The 17,776-nt window shown below is 38.9% G+C and overlaps 1 protein-coding gene across 7 annotated transcripts in view; it reads right to left on the bottom strand.

Annotated features, from left to right (window-relative positions):
• ATF3 (activating transcription factor 3) overlaps positions 1 to 17,776 on the bottom strand; it is a 41,834-nt gene that overhangs the window by 10,773 nt on the left and 13,285 nt on the right. For 2 of the 7 annotated variants that reach the window (XM_058165349.1, XM_058165350.1), the window contains exons 2-4: positions 16,988 to 17,075; positions 13,177 to 13,508; positions 10,871 to 10,980 (exon numbers count right to left, since the gene is read on the bottom strand). In XM_058165349.1, the coding sequence (XP_058021332.1) occupies positions 10,871 to 10,917 (47 nt within the window). In that variant the 5' untranslated portion in view covers positions 10,918 to 10,980; positions 13,177 to 13,508; positions 16,988 to 17,075. Of the gene's footprint in view, positions 1 to 8,154; positions 8,655 to 10,870; positions 10,981 to 13,176; positions 13,509 to 16,987; positions 17,076 to 17,776 lie in introns of those variants that run through there. The other 5 variants (XM_058165352.1, XM_058165347.1, XM_058165351.1 and 2 more) reach the window with 5 other exon arrangements.

Below are 17,776 nucleotides of genomic sequence, written 5' to 3'. Positions count from 1 at the left end.
CATCTGGCCCGCAGGCAGTCAATTTGGCACCCCTGGGTTAAGGAATACTGTGCATTGAAAAATGTAGGTGAACGAGAACTTGTGCAATAATTCAAACAACTGATTTCTAATTAATATTCCTAGCTCCTGTTTAGGTAGTTAGAATCTGCACATGAAATTATCTTATACCTATGTTGTCTATGAATTTTAAATACACCAAATCACTGCAGTGAATAGTCAAGTAGTTTGGAGTGAGGTGTTTTTTTAAAAAAAAACAAAGTATGCCTTTCACACATAAAATCAACCATCTTCCTTACTCTTTATTGGAAAAAATATATTTGGGACATATAAGGACAGAATTATTTATTTGTCTCCTTAAGTAGGTAAGGAAATCTACTTTGCATAGTAACTACCATATAATCACAGCAATATTACAATTCACAATAGATAAATCAATAGATAAATTATTGCATTTAGAATTTATATACACAAGCAAATCCAATAAGCTGTTAAATAGAATTTAGTTTATGCATTATCTTTTGCAATTCAGGTAATAGAGTTTGACAAGTCCATTTATGAACAAACACACAGTATTGATTGTTTTATTTAAAATGATATGTAAAAGATCAAATTCATATCAAGTCCAAATTTATTTATGAAATAAAATAAAGACTTGCAGTCTTTATTTACTTCTGTAATGCTTGTATTATGTCCACACAATTTCTAGGCCTTTAAAATACACACAGCCAGTAGTTAACACAGAAAGCATCTCCATATACAATTAAATATTTATCTCAACATGGACCTGGGCACATGCATTGCTACTTGAAATAAGACATGTAAGCATTTGACAACATAGAGAGAGTGTCTATATTAATTTTTGTACCACTGTATTTTTTCTGTGTAACAATATAATGGTGTATAGACCTAACTTCAAACAAGAAAAGTAGAAAGCCCAATGGTTTCAGACCTCTTGATCACCACAGGAATGATTTCCTGGAATTGTAATTTACATAGATCTTGAGAAAAATATGTAATTTTGCTAAGAAATCCCCTAAATCATGAGTCACAGCTCAAAATCCTGATACTCCTTAATGGTTTCAAGAGACAGAAAATACCAAGCCAACAAAGGTTTACAGGGCTCAGGTTTTATTATTTAAACCTTCAACTCAGATGGCAATAATAAGCTGCTCCTAGCATTAGTCACAGTTGTTTTAAAAAAAACACGGTTGATGCATGTGCACATTTTATTTATCATAAAGAGCATATAATTCTGGATGGGATATACAGAAAAAGCATATCTGTTTTAGCTTTGTAGGGATAGGAACCTGTCTTATAAAATTCAAAAAAACTGATGCTGACAACAAGATTTATTAATTTAGTTTCCTATAAAGAATGGGTAACTTTATGCAGGGACGCATCCACACATGCAGGTCTCATAATTAACTGTGCTTTATAGATGTCTCATAAGAATGTCATTTCCTGATGTTTCATTCCTTATATTGCCATTACTGTGTTGTTGTCTTCATCACTACTTCTTGGGAATTTGGAGACTAGCCAGGGTCTCATTACATCAATCTTGTGGTAGAGAAACCGCTGAGAATTCTGGCAATACAACAGCACTTTCGAGAGAATTACTACAACTTCAAGGCTATCGTAATGCCATTCCAACAACCACACTCTATTTGACCACATTCTCATCTGTGTTTCAGATGGTGGATTGAAGTCACTGATCTTTCCTTACTATTAGGTAACCCAAACTAGGTTCTCACATCTCAAATTTGGTAAAGCACCTCCTAAATCAGGAAAGGTTTTCAAGATGTATTGATTCCTGAATATTGACACTGGCCTTTTTATATGTCTACTACAACTTCAAGCTTTCTTATGAATGGTGGAAAGAAAGGCATTTGATGTACATTACACCCCAGAGATGGCTTTAGGGGTAACATGATAGCAGTGTTGTGATATTTAATGGGCTGCCACAGAGAAGAGGGAGTCAACCTATTCCTCAAAGCACCTGAAGACAGGTCAAAGAGCAATGGATAGAAACTAATCAAGGAGAGAATCTATCTAGGAGAAATTTCCTGACAGTGGAATTACTTGCCTTCAGAAGTTGTGGGTGCTCCATCACTGGAGGTTTTCAGGAAGAGACCAGACAGACATTTGTCCAGAATGGTATAGATTAAAGCAGGGCTCTTCAACCTTGGCAACTTTAAGCCTGGTGGACTTCAACTCCCAGAATTCCCCAGCCAGCTTTCCCCAGCCAGGAATTCTGGGAGTTGAAGTCTACCAGGTTTAAAGTTGCCAAGGTTGGAGACCCCTGGACTAGAGTCTCCTGCTTGAGCAGAGGTTTTGACTGAAAGACCTCCAACGTCTCTCCGAACTGTGTTATTTGGTATTTTGAATGGAAAGCAGAGCTGAATGTGCAGTAAGGATACATTCTGGTTCAGAAGCAGGGTGGGGTGGGGGAATGGCATGCCTCTACAATCAACATGATGAGAACATAGAATAGAATAGAATAGAATAGAATAGAATTTTTATTGGCCAAATGTGATTGGACACACAAGGAATTTGTCTTGGTGCATATGCTCTCAGTGTACGTAAAAGAAAAGATACCTTCATCAAGGTACAACATTTACAACACAAATGATGGTCACAGGGTACAATTTAAAACTTAATGATACAACACTTAATGATAATCATAGGGTACAAATAAGCAATCAGGAACAATCAATATCAATACAAATCATAAGGATTACCAGCAACAAAGTTACAGTCATACAGTCATAAGTGGAAAGAGATTGGTGATGGGAACGATGAGAAGTTTAATAATAGTGCAGATTTAGTAAATAGTTTGACAGTGTTGAGGGAATTATTTGTTTAGCAGAGTGATGGCCTTCGGGAAAAAACTGTTCTTGTGTCTAGTTGTTCTGGTGTGCAGTGCTCTATAGCGTCGTTTTGAGGGTAGGAGTTGTATCCAGTATATGAGGCATCTGTAAATATTTTATCGGCCCTCTTCTTGATTCGTGCAGTATACAGGTCCTCAATGGAAGGCAGGTTGGTAGCAATTATTTTTTATTTATTTTATTTATTTATTATTATTTTAAATAATTAATTATTTAATTATTTCCTTAACATTGTGTTAAGGAATTAAAGTGACTGGACAATCATCTGTCTGAAATGGTACAGGGTTTCCAGCCTGAGCAAGGGTTGGACTAGAAGACCTCCAAGATCTCCCTTCAAATTCTGTTATTCTGAGATAATTATGTTGTTGTTGTTAGTTGCGAAGTCGTGTCCGACCCATTGCGACTCCATGGACAACATTCCTCCAGGCCTTCCTGTTCTCTACCATCCTCTGGAGTCCATTTAAGCTCACGCCTACTGCTTCAGTGACTCCATCCAGCCACCTCATTCTCTGTCGTCCCGTTCTTCTTTTGCCCTCAATCTTTCCCAGCATTAGGCTCTTCTCCAGTGAGTCCTTCCTTCTCATTAGGTGGCCAAAGTATTTGTTTCATCTTCAGGATCTGGCCTTCTAAAGAACAGTCAGGGTTGATTTCCTCTAGGACTGACTTGTTTGTTCGCCTTGCAGTCCAAGGGACTCGCAGGAGTCTTCTCCAGCACCAGAGTTCAAAGGCCTCAATTCTTTGGCGCTCAGCCTTTCTTATGGTCCAACTTTTACAGCCATACATTGCAACTGGGAAAACCATAGCCTTGCCTATATGCACTTTTGTCGGCAGGGTGATGTCTCTGCTTTTTAGTACGCTGTCTAGATTTACCATTGCTTTCCTTCCTAGGAGCAAGCGTCTTTTAATGTCTTGGCTGCAGTCCTTATCTGCGGTGATCTTGGAGCCAGGAAAATAAAATCTGTCACTACCTCCATTTCTTCCCCATCTATCTGCCAGGAATTGAGAGGGCCAGATGCCATGATCTTAGTTTTCTTAATATTTTCAAGCTAACTTTTGCACTCTTCTCCTTCACCCACATCAAGACGCTTTTTAATTCCTCCTTGCTTTCTGCCATTAGAGTGGTATCATCTGCATATCTGAGGTTGTTGATATTTCTCCCGGCAATCTTAATTCCAACATTTGATTCATCCAGCCCCATCTTTCTCATGATGTGCTCTTATTGAATTATAGTATTCAATAATGTTTATATTGAATAAGCAAAAACTGGAATTTCTTAATTCTGTTTCCAACCATCATTTTGAACCATCTACCAGGTTTTCTTTGGTTTAAATGTCTTCATTGGTACTACTTTTACTTAAACAACTGTTACATACAGTACAGTCACTCTACAGAACTATCCAAACCAATACGGAGCCTTATACCGTAACTGTCAAAGAAGTTACAGAAACAAACAGTGAACCAGGAATCTGGATATTTCCTATGACTGTTGCAATTCTTTTTCTCTCATTTCTTACAGCCTGAATCAATTAACTCACACTTTTAACAGTGTTCAACACCGACACTCTTGAGTTTTCTTGAAGGCCAATCAGAAAAGACTAGCACCTGGGCATTCTGATGCAAAAGTGACTATGTTTCTGAAACTGTGTTCGGGAGTTACAGTTAAGTAAATTTTATATACATGAAAACAACATCACTTTCCAAACATATGCTATGGAGCCAACATGATGCAACTATGTGCAAGAAGGAGGCAGCACAAGTTCTGGGTAAAGTGCAATGTTTGCAGAAGGACACAAATATTAAGAAAAAGGGGGAAAGAAAAATTTCTAACAGCCCAGTGAGAATTGGACTGGCTACATGTCCATAAAATGATGGGGAAGGAGGCCAAGAGATAGAAAACTGGGTGGAGAGATGGAATGAAATATCTTTTAAAAGGTGTGGCTGGGGACTATATATTATTATTGTCCACACTATATAATATAATGTTTGTTAACTTTGAAAACTTTGGAAACTGTGTGGCTGGGGAATTCTGGGAATTGAAGCCCATAAACTCTGCTACAATCGTTATTTGTATTAGGTCCCATTTCTGTTCTATTTTAATATTAAATAGAATGTTAATATTAATTAAATTTAAATCTCATTTTACTATAACCCACAAAACTGTTTATTCTCTTCCATTCTCAGAAGCTTCAAAAGCTGGATCACATTTAGCTAACATGGTTGACATTCAGACCTTTAAAGCAGGGGTCTCCAACCTTGGTCCCTTTAAGACTTGTGGACTTCAACTCCCAGAGTCCCTCAGCTGAGCCAGCTGAGGGACTCTGGGAGTTGAAGTCCACAAGTCTTAAAAGGACCAAGGTTGGAGACCCCTGCTTTAAAGTAAGACATCTGACCTGATTCTTCACACACACACACTTTTTTTAAAATCAAAACTAAATGCTGACCTTAATTAAAAATTTAGCTTTGGCTTTTTCCCTGAATATTTTCCTTCTCCTTATTGATGCCATAAGACCTGGGAAGCAAATGATAAACTTTCACAAGTATAAACGTAATTAAAATTCATAATCACCCTGAATTTATTTTGACCTCTTATGACATTTACACTGCAAACTGGTCACATTTAACTGGTGTTTTGAACATTACTACTTAGTGAGATGATGAAATGTGATAAATAATGACACCAGAAACTGGTCACTGTGATCATTTTAACTAGTGTCCTTGTTTAGTGCGGCCTAGGCTGGAAAGTTGGACAAAAGTATAGAATTTTCTTCAATAAAGTACTGTTCTATATGTGAAAACAGATATGATCCTTCAATCATATTTTTGACTAACCATCACCATGTACAGCAATTTATTTTGCTGCTAATAACATTTTTACAGTGAATTTGGAAGAAATTCTATGTGGACATTTACTTAAGAATAATCCCTATTGAACAGAATTGGAATTTTGAATAAATGTGTTCTGATATTTCATTTATTATTTTACTTGTATATTTTTTATTTATTGCCTTTTTAAAAGTATATGTTTATGCATATATATATATTTGGGGGGAAACAGAACATAAACCAAGGTGCACATTGGTTTTTACTTCTGAGCAAATTATGCAGATTTTGCTGTAAGATTATACTCCTATAAATATTTTCTTGTGAATTATGAAGCTTCTTATGAAGTTCATGGGCTTGGTTCCAAGAAAGCTCACTACACTGGCTTTCTGGGCAGCCATGCTACACAGACTTAGCTATAGGAGTAAATCCCATTTAATTCAGTGAGACTTACTTCCAAGCTTAGGTTAGAATAAATCCTAGATTTACTAATGACTCATCTTCATATAAATAAAATTGACAGATGTAGATATTTTCCTTCTATCCTTTTACAAGATCACTTCAGTAAAAGCAAGCAATTTGCTTTTAATATTTATCTGTGTCAACTTTTCCAACTTTGGGTCCTTTGCTTATCTTGGACTTTATTATTCCTAATTTCTGGTCAATATATCCAATAGCAGATCTATTACTGCCTCTCCTCCCTCCCCCAACATAGGTGTGGAAGACCCAAAAATCTAATTCTCAAAGGTCCTGAACATCATTTCTACGTTGAAATCCTGAAATCAACCCACAGCTGCTATCAGAAAGCCTGCTCTGAAGTTAATATGCTGGGCTGAATTACAGGTAGCCCTTGACTTACAACAGTTCATTTAATTAGCAGCATCCCTATGGTCATGTGATCAAAATTCAAACAATTGGCAATTGACTCCTATTTATGATACTTGCAGTGTCCCGGGGTCATGTGATCCCCATTTAGTCACCTTCTGATCAGCAAAGTCAATGGGGAAGCCAGGTTCACTAACTTAACAGCAGCAGCAATTTACTTAACAACTGTGGTGAGCAAAATTCACTTAACAACTGCCCGACTTATCAACAAAAATTTTGGGCTCAATTGTCATAAATTGAGGACTACTTGTGCTTTACAGTGTTACAATTTCAAACTGAGCTGCTTTAACACCTGGAATGACCAGAAGCTAGACTGAGTGGTAGACTCCAGATGACGTGGAGTAAATCTGTAAGGACTTCTGACTCCCAGTTATTGAACAATAGCTCTTTTGAGAGCTTTGGGGCAAGCAAGAAATATTCTGAATAAATTGAACAATTAATGAATAGGTAATAGAAGGAAATGTCTGTCCACCCAGATCAAAAAATGAAGAAACCAGATTAATTTCTGATGTGAAAAAGTTAACTTTGTTTTTTTTTATCTGGCACTATTGGAATATTTTATTAGGGACTATGAATTTTGCATTTGCTTTTGGAGAATAGGTCACAAGTTTCCAGGAAAGAAATATGCAGGAAATTTCACACACCTAAAAACCACCTTCCCTCTCATTATAATATTGTGTACGAAAACAAAACCGACAGTTCAAACCGGAGCATCCTGCTCAGAGCAGAGGCGATGCTCGCAACCATCCAGCTCGCCACCTACCGGTGACCGAAGGTATCAGCAGCTAACAAAGTTAAAACTTTGAATGTTGCAGTCCCGCTTCCCCGCAGTTTCCCGTAACCAAGTGAATGATACAGTCATCTGATTATTATTTGGTCTAGAGACCATCGGAAAACATGTTGGAAACGACAAGTTGGGGATGACCTTAAACAACTAGCCGCAGTAACTTTTTTCTACGCATTGTTTTTACACAGATGATCTCGGCGTGTGAAGCTGGACCTGTAGCTTCTGGAGCGCGCGGTAGGGAGAAAGGTGGTTTCTTTTATCCTAACCTCCCCCCCACCCCCACCCCGGAAAAAAACCTCTGACCGTCCTCAGAACTGTAAAACAGCAACTAGCGAAGCACCAGAACGAGGAAACGATCTGGGAGTTTCTCTTTCTTAGGCGTGCCTGTTAAAGAGCGCTCCAAGTTTCATTCGGATGAATGAACTTTTACTTTCAGTTGGTCTGATTTCAAAGGAAAAGAGAAATTGCCCGATTTTTTTTTTTGTTTTGATTTCACTTCGTCGGTTTTGCCAAAAGTGAAATCTCTTTAATTTCTTTATATCAGAACTTTTTTCATCCCCGTCTTCGTCCTCTCTAAAGCACCCAAAATAACCCACCGCATCACTAGAACGAAAGAGGTGAAAGGACGCGAGTTTCTAAGCACCTTTCCCCCCCACCCCCCTTAATACATATCCCATCACAACAGCTGGACAAAAAGCAAAGACCATTGTTTTTTCCCCTGGACTTTTAAGCCTTTCGTTTGCCCCACTCTTCCCCGGTATCTCGCTCGCTCCCTACCTGCTTTACTCCAGCTCTTCTACGCGCCTTCCTTCTTCAAAGAACTACACAAGAAAGTGAAACGGCAAATACAAGGGAGTGCGAACTCGCAACCGTGAGAGTGGGCTTTACGAAATATGTGCGGTCGGGACTCCAGTCAAAGCAGAAGAGGTGCCGCCGCCGTTGTTGCCGCCGCCGTTCCCGATCGTGGCTGGCAGCGATCGCCGCCGAGACTCCCTGGCTCTGAGCACCTCCTCGAACCTCTGGCTCGCCGCGCGGTTGCATCACCCCCTTTATATAGCCAGCGGACAGCTCTGCTATTTACCCTGGCCGTGAGTCGAGGGTGATGTCATGCTAAGACTCCTTGGTGAGAGGGCGGAGCCAGGGCCGCGGGGGCGGGGTCTCCGAGTGACGCAAGGCCTTCCCCGCTCCCCGGGCGAGGGAAGGCCCTCGGCGGCCGATCCACGCTGCCTAAGAAGCCGCCGGCCAAAAGCGCGCACACCCTTCGCAGCGGAGGGGGTCGCTCGTGAGGCCTTGGCTCCTGATCGCTGGCACCTCTCCGCAAAGCGGGGCCGAGGAGCGTTTGGGGAGGCGGGCAGCGGTGACCTCGGAGAACCGGAGGGGGGCGGGGGGGGCGGGTGTCTCGCCGCCTTCCTCAGTTAGGCGACCGAAAGGAAGCCCTGGAGATGATGCTTTGCCATTTTGTGGCGCTAACTTAAAAAGAGCCATGAGTGACTGTCACTTCTTACTTGGAGGTCTCTGTCGCCAGGCTGGGTATTTTACGCGAGAGAGGAAGATTTCAGAGGAGTCTGCTGACCATCTCCACCGCCTTATCAAGTAATAAGGCATCTACTTTCTTAAACTCGCCGGTTTTTGTATGGGGTTGGGTAATAAAATCGTACACCTGACCTGAGTCATTCAAAGCCACACTTTTCAGGCGTAACTATCACGAGTCACTCCTATCCCTGCCCTAAGAAAATGGTTTGTGGAAGCAGCGGCGATCAGAAGTTGGAGCGGAAAGGAGCGGGCGGTATAATACTCTACAGCTACCACCGGCCAAATTGTTAAAATAAAATTTAAAAAGTCATTTTAAAGTCCCCGCCTCTTTCTTTTTACCCAGTTTGGATTCTCTCCCCTAACTTCCAAATTCTTTCCGATGGTTTTTCCCACTCGAGTCTCCTACCATATGAAAATGCTCTTCCCCGTGTATCTCCTTTTTAATGCAATCTTGTCTGGTTTTATTCGTACAAAAAACCCTCCGGTCAAATCTGCCTTTGAGTCACGGACAAAAGAGAAAGCTGCCGCCGGATCCTTTCTTTATTAACTATATAGGTTCATAAAAGTCTCCCACAATTGTAAGGAGATTCTCAGCCTCGCATTGCAGCAAAAACCTTGCACGCCATTCTTAAAAGAAAAGCCATTATCTCGATTTGGATGAGTTTCTAACCCTGGTTTAGTTAACCCCTCCAAGAATGTTCTGAAAACAAAATTCTCGTCTGAGAATATTTGAGCGACCTGCTTCGAATACCAAGTGGACATGACAACCCCAACCCCAACCCCCACACTTTCAAAGGATTTTCCACGCGACTACTGTAGGCTGTGGGAGCGACACGAGGAAGAATTTCGATACTTTTCCTCCCCGTTTTCTTGCACCACCACGAGCATAAACGAGGATGTAGGTTAGCTGGAAGCGATGCACTGACGTATTTCCGTGGGAGTGCAAAGGGCGCGTGCAGGTCAAAATATACCTCGTGGGAGCGCTTGCAAAAAGTATTGGAGAAGTTTTCGGGTTGCCTGTCTTCTCTTTCCTCGTTGGTTGGCTGCGCTCACTTTAACAGAGTTATTTCTGGGTAACTCTGCTTCAAAAATGACAGTATTCGCCCTACTCCCTATTTTATTTACAAAGTGGACACCATTAGCTCCCGTCCACTGAGTTAAATGAAGTCTTGGACTTGCCATGCACGCTTTCAAGAGGATAAACTCCGAGGCCTCAGCTAAAGCTCTCTAAAGGCATTGAGGTCTGGCTCCAAATATTAATCATACATAGAGGAGATGCTTTCAAATGAAAGAAGTGTAAGTTGGTTTCACTCCTTAGTTTCAATTGGACATTATGTAGGTTGCACTAAAAGTTTATGTATAACTTCTATGAGAACCTCTCTTAAGTACGGACAGAATTGCATCCAAAAGCTGATTTTTCATTGAGGTCATTTTCATACTAATCGCTTATAACATTCGTAAGTGTAGAATGGCCCTTCTATCTCTTTTGGCATTCTGTGCCTTTGACATAGGAGTATAAAATCAACATTGCTTTATCTGTACCTTGTATTTTAAAATGGCTGCCATGCTTCTTGCTCTTTTGTAATGTGCGTTTATAGGCAAAAACATGAAAAATCATAGGATTGAAAGGAACTGGTGTACAATATTTAATTGTTAGGCAATATATATGGCTGTCCTTGAAACTGACTCTTGATGGTTAACAAAAAAGTTAGTTTAAAAAAAACCACACCAACAATAACAAAAACCAGTATATCCACAGAATGTAGCTGACAGCAAACAGTGGCTTCTATCTTGCATGGCCCCCAAGCTGAGTTACTTTATATGCAGGTCTTTTAAATGGGCTAGTTTTGAAATCTTTGGCCAGTTTTACAAATGACATTTAAAGGAGTTTTGTACGTTCCATTAAAAAGATATAAAATAATCTAAATTATTGTGATATATAATTCAAATAGATTATTACCTGGAACTGAAGGTTACATGTAGTGGTGACAGTTGGAGAAACACCATGGTTTTGATTTACTTTCTGCTGGAGTCAGCTCTTCTATGTTCCATGATTGCATTTTTCATATTCTAATAAAAAGAGATACATATGTTTTGTCTGATTTATTTATTTAGGTTTGAACACATTAAGAATTCTCCCACTTAAGGAATGTAGCTTAAAAATAATATAGTATATCAAATTGTTATATTGATCCCAGAAATAAATATATATAATACAGTGTTTCCCGGAAAATAAGACCCTTTCTTATATTTTTTGAACCCTGAAATAAGTGCTTGGCCTTATTGCCATGTGCTCAAAAGCCCAATTAGGCACATTATCAGGAGATGTCTTATTTTGGGAGAAACAGGGTAGTTAATAATGGCTCTCATTTATTATATTTACTACCTGAAATGATGTATGACCGTGTTATTTGTCAAGAAGAATGGAAAGAAAGAGAGATATCTAATTATATATTTTTATAATAAATAAATTTCCATTCTGTATCATTATCATTTTCCAGAATTAGATAGTCCAGAAAATTATGCTAGTTAGTTAATAAATACATATCTTGATATGTATTTAACTTATTCCATTTCATCCACCTGTTGATCCTAAACCTGATTTATTTACAAATGAATCATACTGATTTTCACTGAATTGTCCTGTAAATAAATCTGCTGCCTAAACTTTCTTTATAAAGCAGCATTTAACATTCAGTTAAACTTAATTTTGATTAAGTACATTTGGTACATAAAGTACATAAGTACATAAAAGTATAATCTTGCCTTCCCAAAGCATCCACTCTTTCTGTGAATTGCTACAGAACAAATAATTTCCACGTTAATTTTTACGGATTATAGACATTTGCTTGACAAAATAAATGAAATCAAACAATCATGAATGTAGTTGATATATAGTTCTCAAATCATAATTCCTTTTCCTAACTGAAAAAACTCATTTTAGTTTATCACCTTAATAGGTTCTTAACCTATTAAGAATGTAGGGTATAACCAACTCAGACTATTGTTCTAACTCAATATTGTCTAAGATGACCAGGAGCAACTTTCCAAGTTTTCAAAAGAAGTTTTTTTTTTCCAGCCTTTCCTGAGGTAATGAAGTAATTGAACATGGGACCTTCTAAAAACAATATATGATTGATTTTGAACTTAATAACAGCCGCAAGACTTTTGATTGCTCAGTAATGGAAGAAAGAAGAATTACCTACAATTGAAGAATGGACACTCAAAGTATCAAATCTGGCAGAGATGGCAAAAATCTCCGCTTACTTGAAAGACTATACACTAGAAAAATATATTTTAGAATGGAAAATGTGGATTGATTATATTCAAAATAAGTATCAGATAAAAAAATATCGAATAGCATATGAGTAAATTTAGGAAATATTTTGTATTAGATATATTTCTGAAGGAGAGGGGAATTGAGAGTGTGACTAAGTGTGGTGTGACTAGAGATTATAATTTAGGAATTATTTTGGATTATGATTGTTAGTTTTGATACCCTGCATTTTGTTCTGGGAAGTCGGGGTGGGGGGTGGGGGGTAAGGGGGAGGGGAATTGGGCGGGGTTTGGTAGAGATGGAGTGATGGTTAATGTACAGGGATTATTGAAGATGTATAAATATAATTAATGTAGGGTCGGGTCTGCCTAGTTACCATTTTAGAACGGTGAGGAGGGAGAAAAGAGAGAGTAGGAGGTAGGAAAGAGGAGAAGAGGAAGGAAGAGGGATAGAAGAGGGAGAAGGAAGGTGTAGGGTGGAGGGAGGAGTGGATGTAGATAAGAGAAGGAGAGGAAGGTTTGGAAAGTAAAAGAAGATAGAAGAGGGAAGAGTGTTAAAAAGGGTGGTGGTGACTGGGCAAGCCCGACTAATTGTATATAACTGTAAATAATTCACATTGGATGAATTATTTGATATGATTGTAAAAATAAAACTTTTTATAAAAAAAACAAAACAATATATGATTGGACTACTGAACCATGGTTGCAGATTCCCCACAACAAACAATAAGGAAGACTCTACTACCTCTTCCACAACACTCAAGAATCTCAGAAGAGCAGAAACCCATTACTACGGTAATTTTCTTCAAAAGAAATTGTTCAATAAGCATGTTTGATTATTTACATATTTTATTTATCACAGTGTATATGCTTCCTATTCTGATTCTAGGCAACATATGAACAAGCATTCATAAAATTATGAAATTCAACCAAAAACCCAATAAATAAAGTATTTAAAATTATAAATACTGTAAACCCCGTAACTGCTACCTAATAGAGGACTGTTTTTCTCATTTTCCAAAGCAGGGTAAAGGTACATCTAATCTTGGAGAGCAGTCTGTTCCAGAGGAAGGTGGCCACTACTGAGAAAATCAATCTCTGGGTTCCAGATCACCTTGAACCTTTCAGGTTGGGTGTCCAGGCCATCTTATGGTATCTTTCAGTAAACAATATATTCATGCATCCAGAACTATACAACTCTTGTTGGTGCCAATCTTATGGTAGACCTTCACCATCCACGGGATGATCAATTGCTCTGATTTTTGGATGGATTTAGAGAAACCGATCCTTCCCCATACCCAATGCAGAAAGTTGTCTTGCTGCTGAATAGTAAGAAAAAGAGCATAATCATTTTGACAGAAAACAAGACAAGTATGAAAAATATACTTCAAAGATGCATATCAAAATGTAAGACAATAATAACATGATATACTGTTGTATTGTGTTTGTTCCTGGAGCAACAGTGTGAAAAATAGCTCAATGGTAAATATTAGAAATTATTAGCTGCACATAACAAAACACAAAATACAAAAACACGAAAAGGAAAGGGTACTAAGAGAGGACAAAAAACATGGTTAGGGATGAATTCATAGCTACAAAATTCTTATACAAATCCTAGAGCCTATGGACTCCAACTCCTAGTGCAGACTATTCAAAATTGAAAATAGATGAATCTTGTGGACGTGGTTCTAAAGCATGGGAGTTGGAGAATTTATATTCTAAATAGGGCTGTGCTCTGTTGGGTAGAACAATTACATGGCTTGAGAATTTTCCTAGACTCATCATTGTTAATGGCAGTTCAAGTGACTTCTATAGCTTGATAATACATGGCTTCAAAGATTCAACTGGTATTGATGTGGGCAAACTAGCTGTGGTTTTTCACCTACTGATAACCTCCCATTTAGATTACCATAAAGTATTTTATCCAGAGTTATTCTAGAGTCTGGTCGAGGAACTACAAGTGATAGGGCTACTATATCTACTGCATATCTCTGCATATTTTTGCATATATCAACTAGTAGACAACTAGTAGATGGCAGCAAAATGTTAAAAGATGGTCATCCAGATTTTTGCAACTCTAACAGTATTCCTAGAATTGGTACAGAATGGAGCAATCAAGTGGCTGAGCATCACAAGGCAATGTGCATGTCTGAATGTTGCTAAAACAACCATACTGGCTATCAATTAGCTACAAAGACAGCTCAAGAGCTAACTTTTGAGATATACAACTCTGAATAACCAGAATCTTTGACAAACCATCTTCCCTAGTACAGACTAAATTAATAACTAAGCTCACCACAGGAGATCCTGCTTTCTTTTTTGCATATTTATATTTATATAATATATAACATACTGTATTTTCCCAAAAATAAGACCCTGTCTTATATTTTTTTGGACCCCAAAATAAGCGCTTGGCCTTATTTTCGGGAAAGTCTTATTATTTTGGGGCACATGGAGCAAGATGGGGCTCCTCCTGCTGTCTTACCTGATTTCCAGCTCTGTCTCCCTAATCCCAACCAGAGGAAACAGCGGGGACCGGCTGCGCATGCATTTAAATATTTTCGGTGAGGGCTTATTTTTGGCAGAGGGCTTATTATCAGGGGATGTCTTATTTTTGGGGAAACAGGGCATTATATATTTATATGTGGGAAATAGCATCAAAATACCCCTTCCAATATAATGTTTGGATTCATAAAATGAAATTCTATGTATATTCATTTACTAACCTTGTTTAATATTACCATTGTAAACTAATTGCTGCTTTTATAGATTATTTTTACTGCTTGAAAACCATTTTGAAATATCTTTTAAAAGTAAAATAATATAACAATAAAAAATATCAGGGCAGGATATCCATGCACTAAACCCTGGTGTTTCACGGTAAAAGGTTCTAGCTTTAGATTATGAAACCAAACTCTTCTTCAGGCCATAAAAGTACTCTGCCAGCCAGAAGAGAGATTGAATGCTAGTTTAAATAGATATATGCAGAGGTATCTGAAGGCTGTTTAAGAAATGACCAGGCTTCCCCTCCCGAGGAAGGGATCAAACGCATCATCAGTCATGAGTCCCTGCATGCCCACAAGAGATCTAAGTCCAGCCCACCTTGAATGCCTTCTTAATTCCCGCTCATTTCCCACTCAGATTCTTGTAGAGAACTTAAGCTTTCAATAAATCTTTATACTCATTTGAACTGCCTGAATCTCCTGATTTCCCCGGTGCTTGACAGGTTGTGGTAAAATACGTCAATATGGAAATCATGATGATACAGGTTTTGCCTGATTTTATATATGAATGCACCCTAAACAGCCACAATCTTAACTTTTTTGACTATACCCTGAAGGTCACCCTTAGTCCTATCATCAAGGCTGCTTCAAAGGCTCCTCTTATCAATTTGTACAATGCAAAAGGTACTGTCCTTGACAGTACCTCTGTGTTCTGACCTAGGCTTCCTGAGCCAGTAAGAAGCACACGATTAGTCCCAAAAACTCTTTTTATTTCAATGGCTGTGAATTCTGTTCATTTGTGTAATGAGACATAAATAGTTTGTAAAGTGTCCAACAGAAGTCTGCCACAGTCCTTTGGGATAAGGCTGATAAGCACACACCCTTATCTCCCTTGACATGCTGCCCAAAGATCTAATTGACAATTAGCTTTGCAAGGCCACAGCACGGAGCACAGAGTCAAAACCAAGCTTCAGAATTTAAACCGATCAGAATGAACAAAATTGCTTCCTGCAAAGGCTCATGTCTCTTTCCTCTACCTTTATGTCTTATGGGAGGGGCCAATCATCTCCAAGCCTTACTCCCAAGTCACCCCTTTTGTCTTAATTGTTCTTGCCTTTTGACAGCTCTGCGCATGCACGCACTGGGAACAGGGTCCCCCTGTTCCACTGCCTCGCTGACATCAAACTCTGGAGGCTCCAGAGTCAGCACATAACTCCCAGATGGCCCTAGCCCCCTCTTTGCCTCTGATGCAGAGCCTTCATCCAAGCCTTCCCCAGACTCCAGGACTGTCCCATGTTCCTCCCCAGCCTCCTGCCAGACTCTGCTGCTAGCTCCGCAAGCTGCCGGCAGACTACAACAGTCTACTTAAAGGATCAAAAGTTGAGAAGTTATGATGGCATTGAACAACTGACTTACAGCCATCTATAAAGTTGCAGCCATCAGAGTCTCCACAGTCATGTGACTGCAATTTCTAACATTCCCTGCTGGTTTCCTCAAGCAAAGACAATGGGGACACCAGTAGGAAGTCTGAAGTCACTCTGATTCTTGTCGCTTTTTCACCTGCATGTGCTCCATAGCAACTCCCCCCCCCATTGCTGTACGTATGTATGCACATCTCCACACTGTAGGGCACTGGCTCACAGCACCCCCATGGCATGCGCACATTCAAAGGATATGTCCATGGCACCCTTGCAACACCTGAACACCTGAATAGTAACCACATGGTCCTGGGTTTATAATGGCAGTTTGAACTGCGGGTTTGCCATTGCTAAGTGATATAGTCACACAACTTCATACTTTACAACTGCATTGCTTAGTAATGGAAATGCCAGTCCCAATTCCTGTCATAATCTAAGGATTATCTGTAATCTGGCTAAAGTATGTTTATCTAGCTGAATCTGCATAATACAATTTATATCAATGTTCATATGCAGTTTCAGAATAGTAGATAATGTGCATAACATTTCCTCAGGTACTTATATTCAGTACTTAGAAGAAATTTAAATAATCCTGAAATAAATAGATGTCTAAGTCACTCAGATTTAAATGTAATTGCTTTTATTTATTTACTTACTTACTTATTGACATATTTGCACAAAGTTGCAAAATTTCTTTCTCTTATTGTATGCTGTGAATTGACAGAAGCAAATCCTGCACTTCTTTTTGCTAGGAAGAAATCAGAATGAACATGGAATTAACCAAGATACAATGATAGTAAAATGAGATGGAATGCATTGGCCTATAATGCAATATATAGTATCATGTTTATACTTGAATTAGGGGAAGAGATTTTCTGAGTTTCTAGAGAAAGCAACAAATTCAATAGCCTAGTTCTAATCTCAAAAGTTTCAAGAAGCCTATTATCACATAGATTTTGATCATCATCATAATAATAACAACAGAGTTGGAAGAGACCTTGGAGGCCTTCTAATCCAACCCCCTGCCCAGGCAGGAAACCCTACACCATCTCAGACAGATGGTTATCCAGCATCTTCTTAAAAATTTCCAGTGTTGGGGCATTTACTACTTCTGCAGGCAAGTTGTTCCACTTATTAATTGTTCTAACTGTCAGGAAATTTCTCCTTAGTTCTAAGTTGCTTCTTTCCTTGATCAGTTTCCACCCATTGCTTCTTGTTCTACCCTCAAGTGCTTTGGAGAACAGCCTGACTCCCTCTTCTTTGTAGCAACCCCTGAGATATTGGAACATTGCTATCATGTCTCCCTTAGTCCTTCTTTTTATTAAACTAGACATAGCCAGTTCCTGCAACTATTCTTCATATGTTTTAGCCTCCAGTCCCCTAATCATCTGTGTTGCTCTTCTCTGCACTCTTTCTAGAGTCTCAGCATCTTTTTTACATCGTAGCGAC

Source organism: Ahaetulla prasina, chromosome 1 (assembly GCF_028640845.1).
Source record: "Ahaetulla prasina isolate Xishuangbanna chromosome 1, ASM2864084v1, whole genome shotgun sequence".
Classification (NCBI taxonomy): domain Eukaryota; kingdom Metazoa; phylum Chordata; class Lepidosauria; order Squamata; family Colubridae; genus Ahaetulla; species Ahaetulla prasina.
Note: the sequence above shows the minus strand (reverse complement) of the source record. Positions and strands in the feature narration are given on the sequence as shown.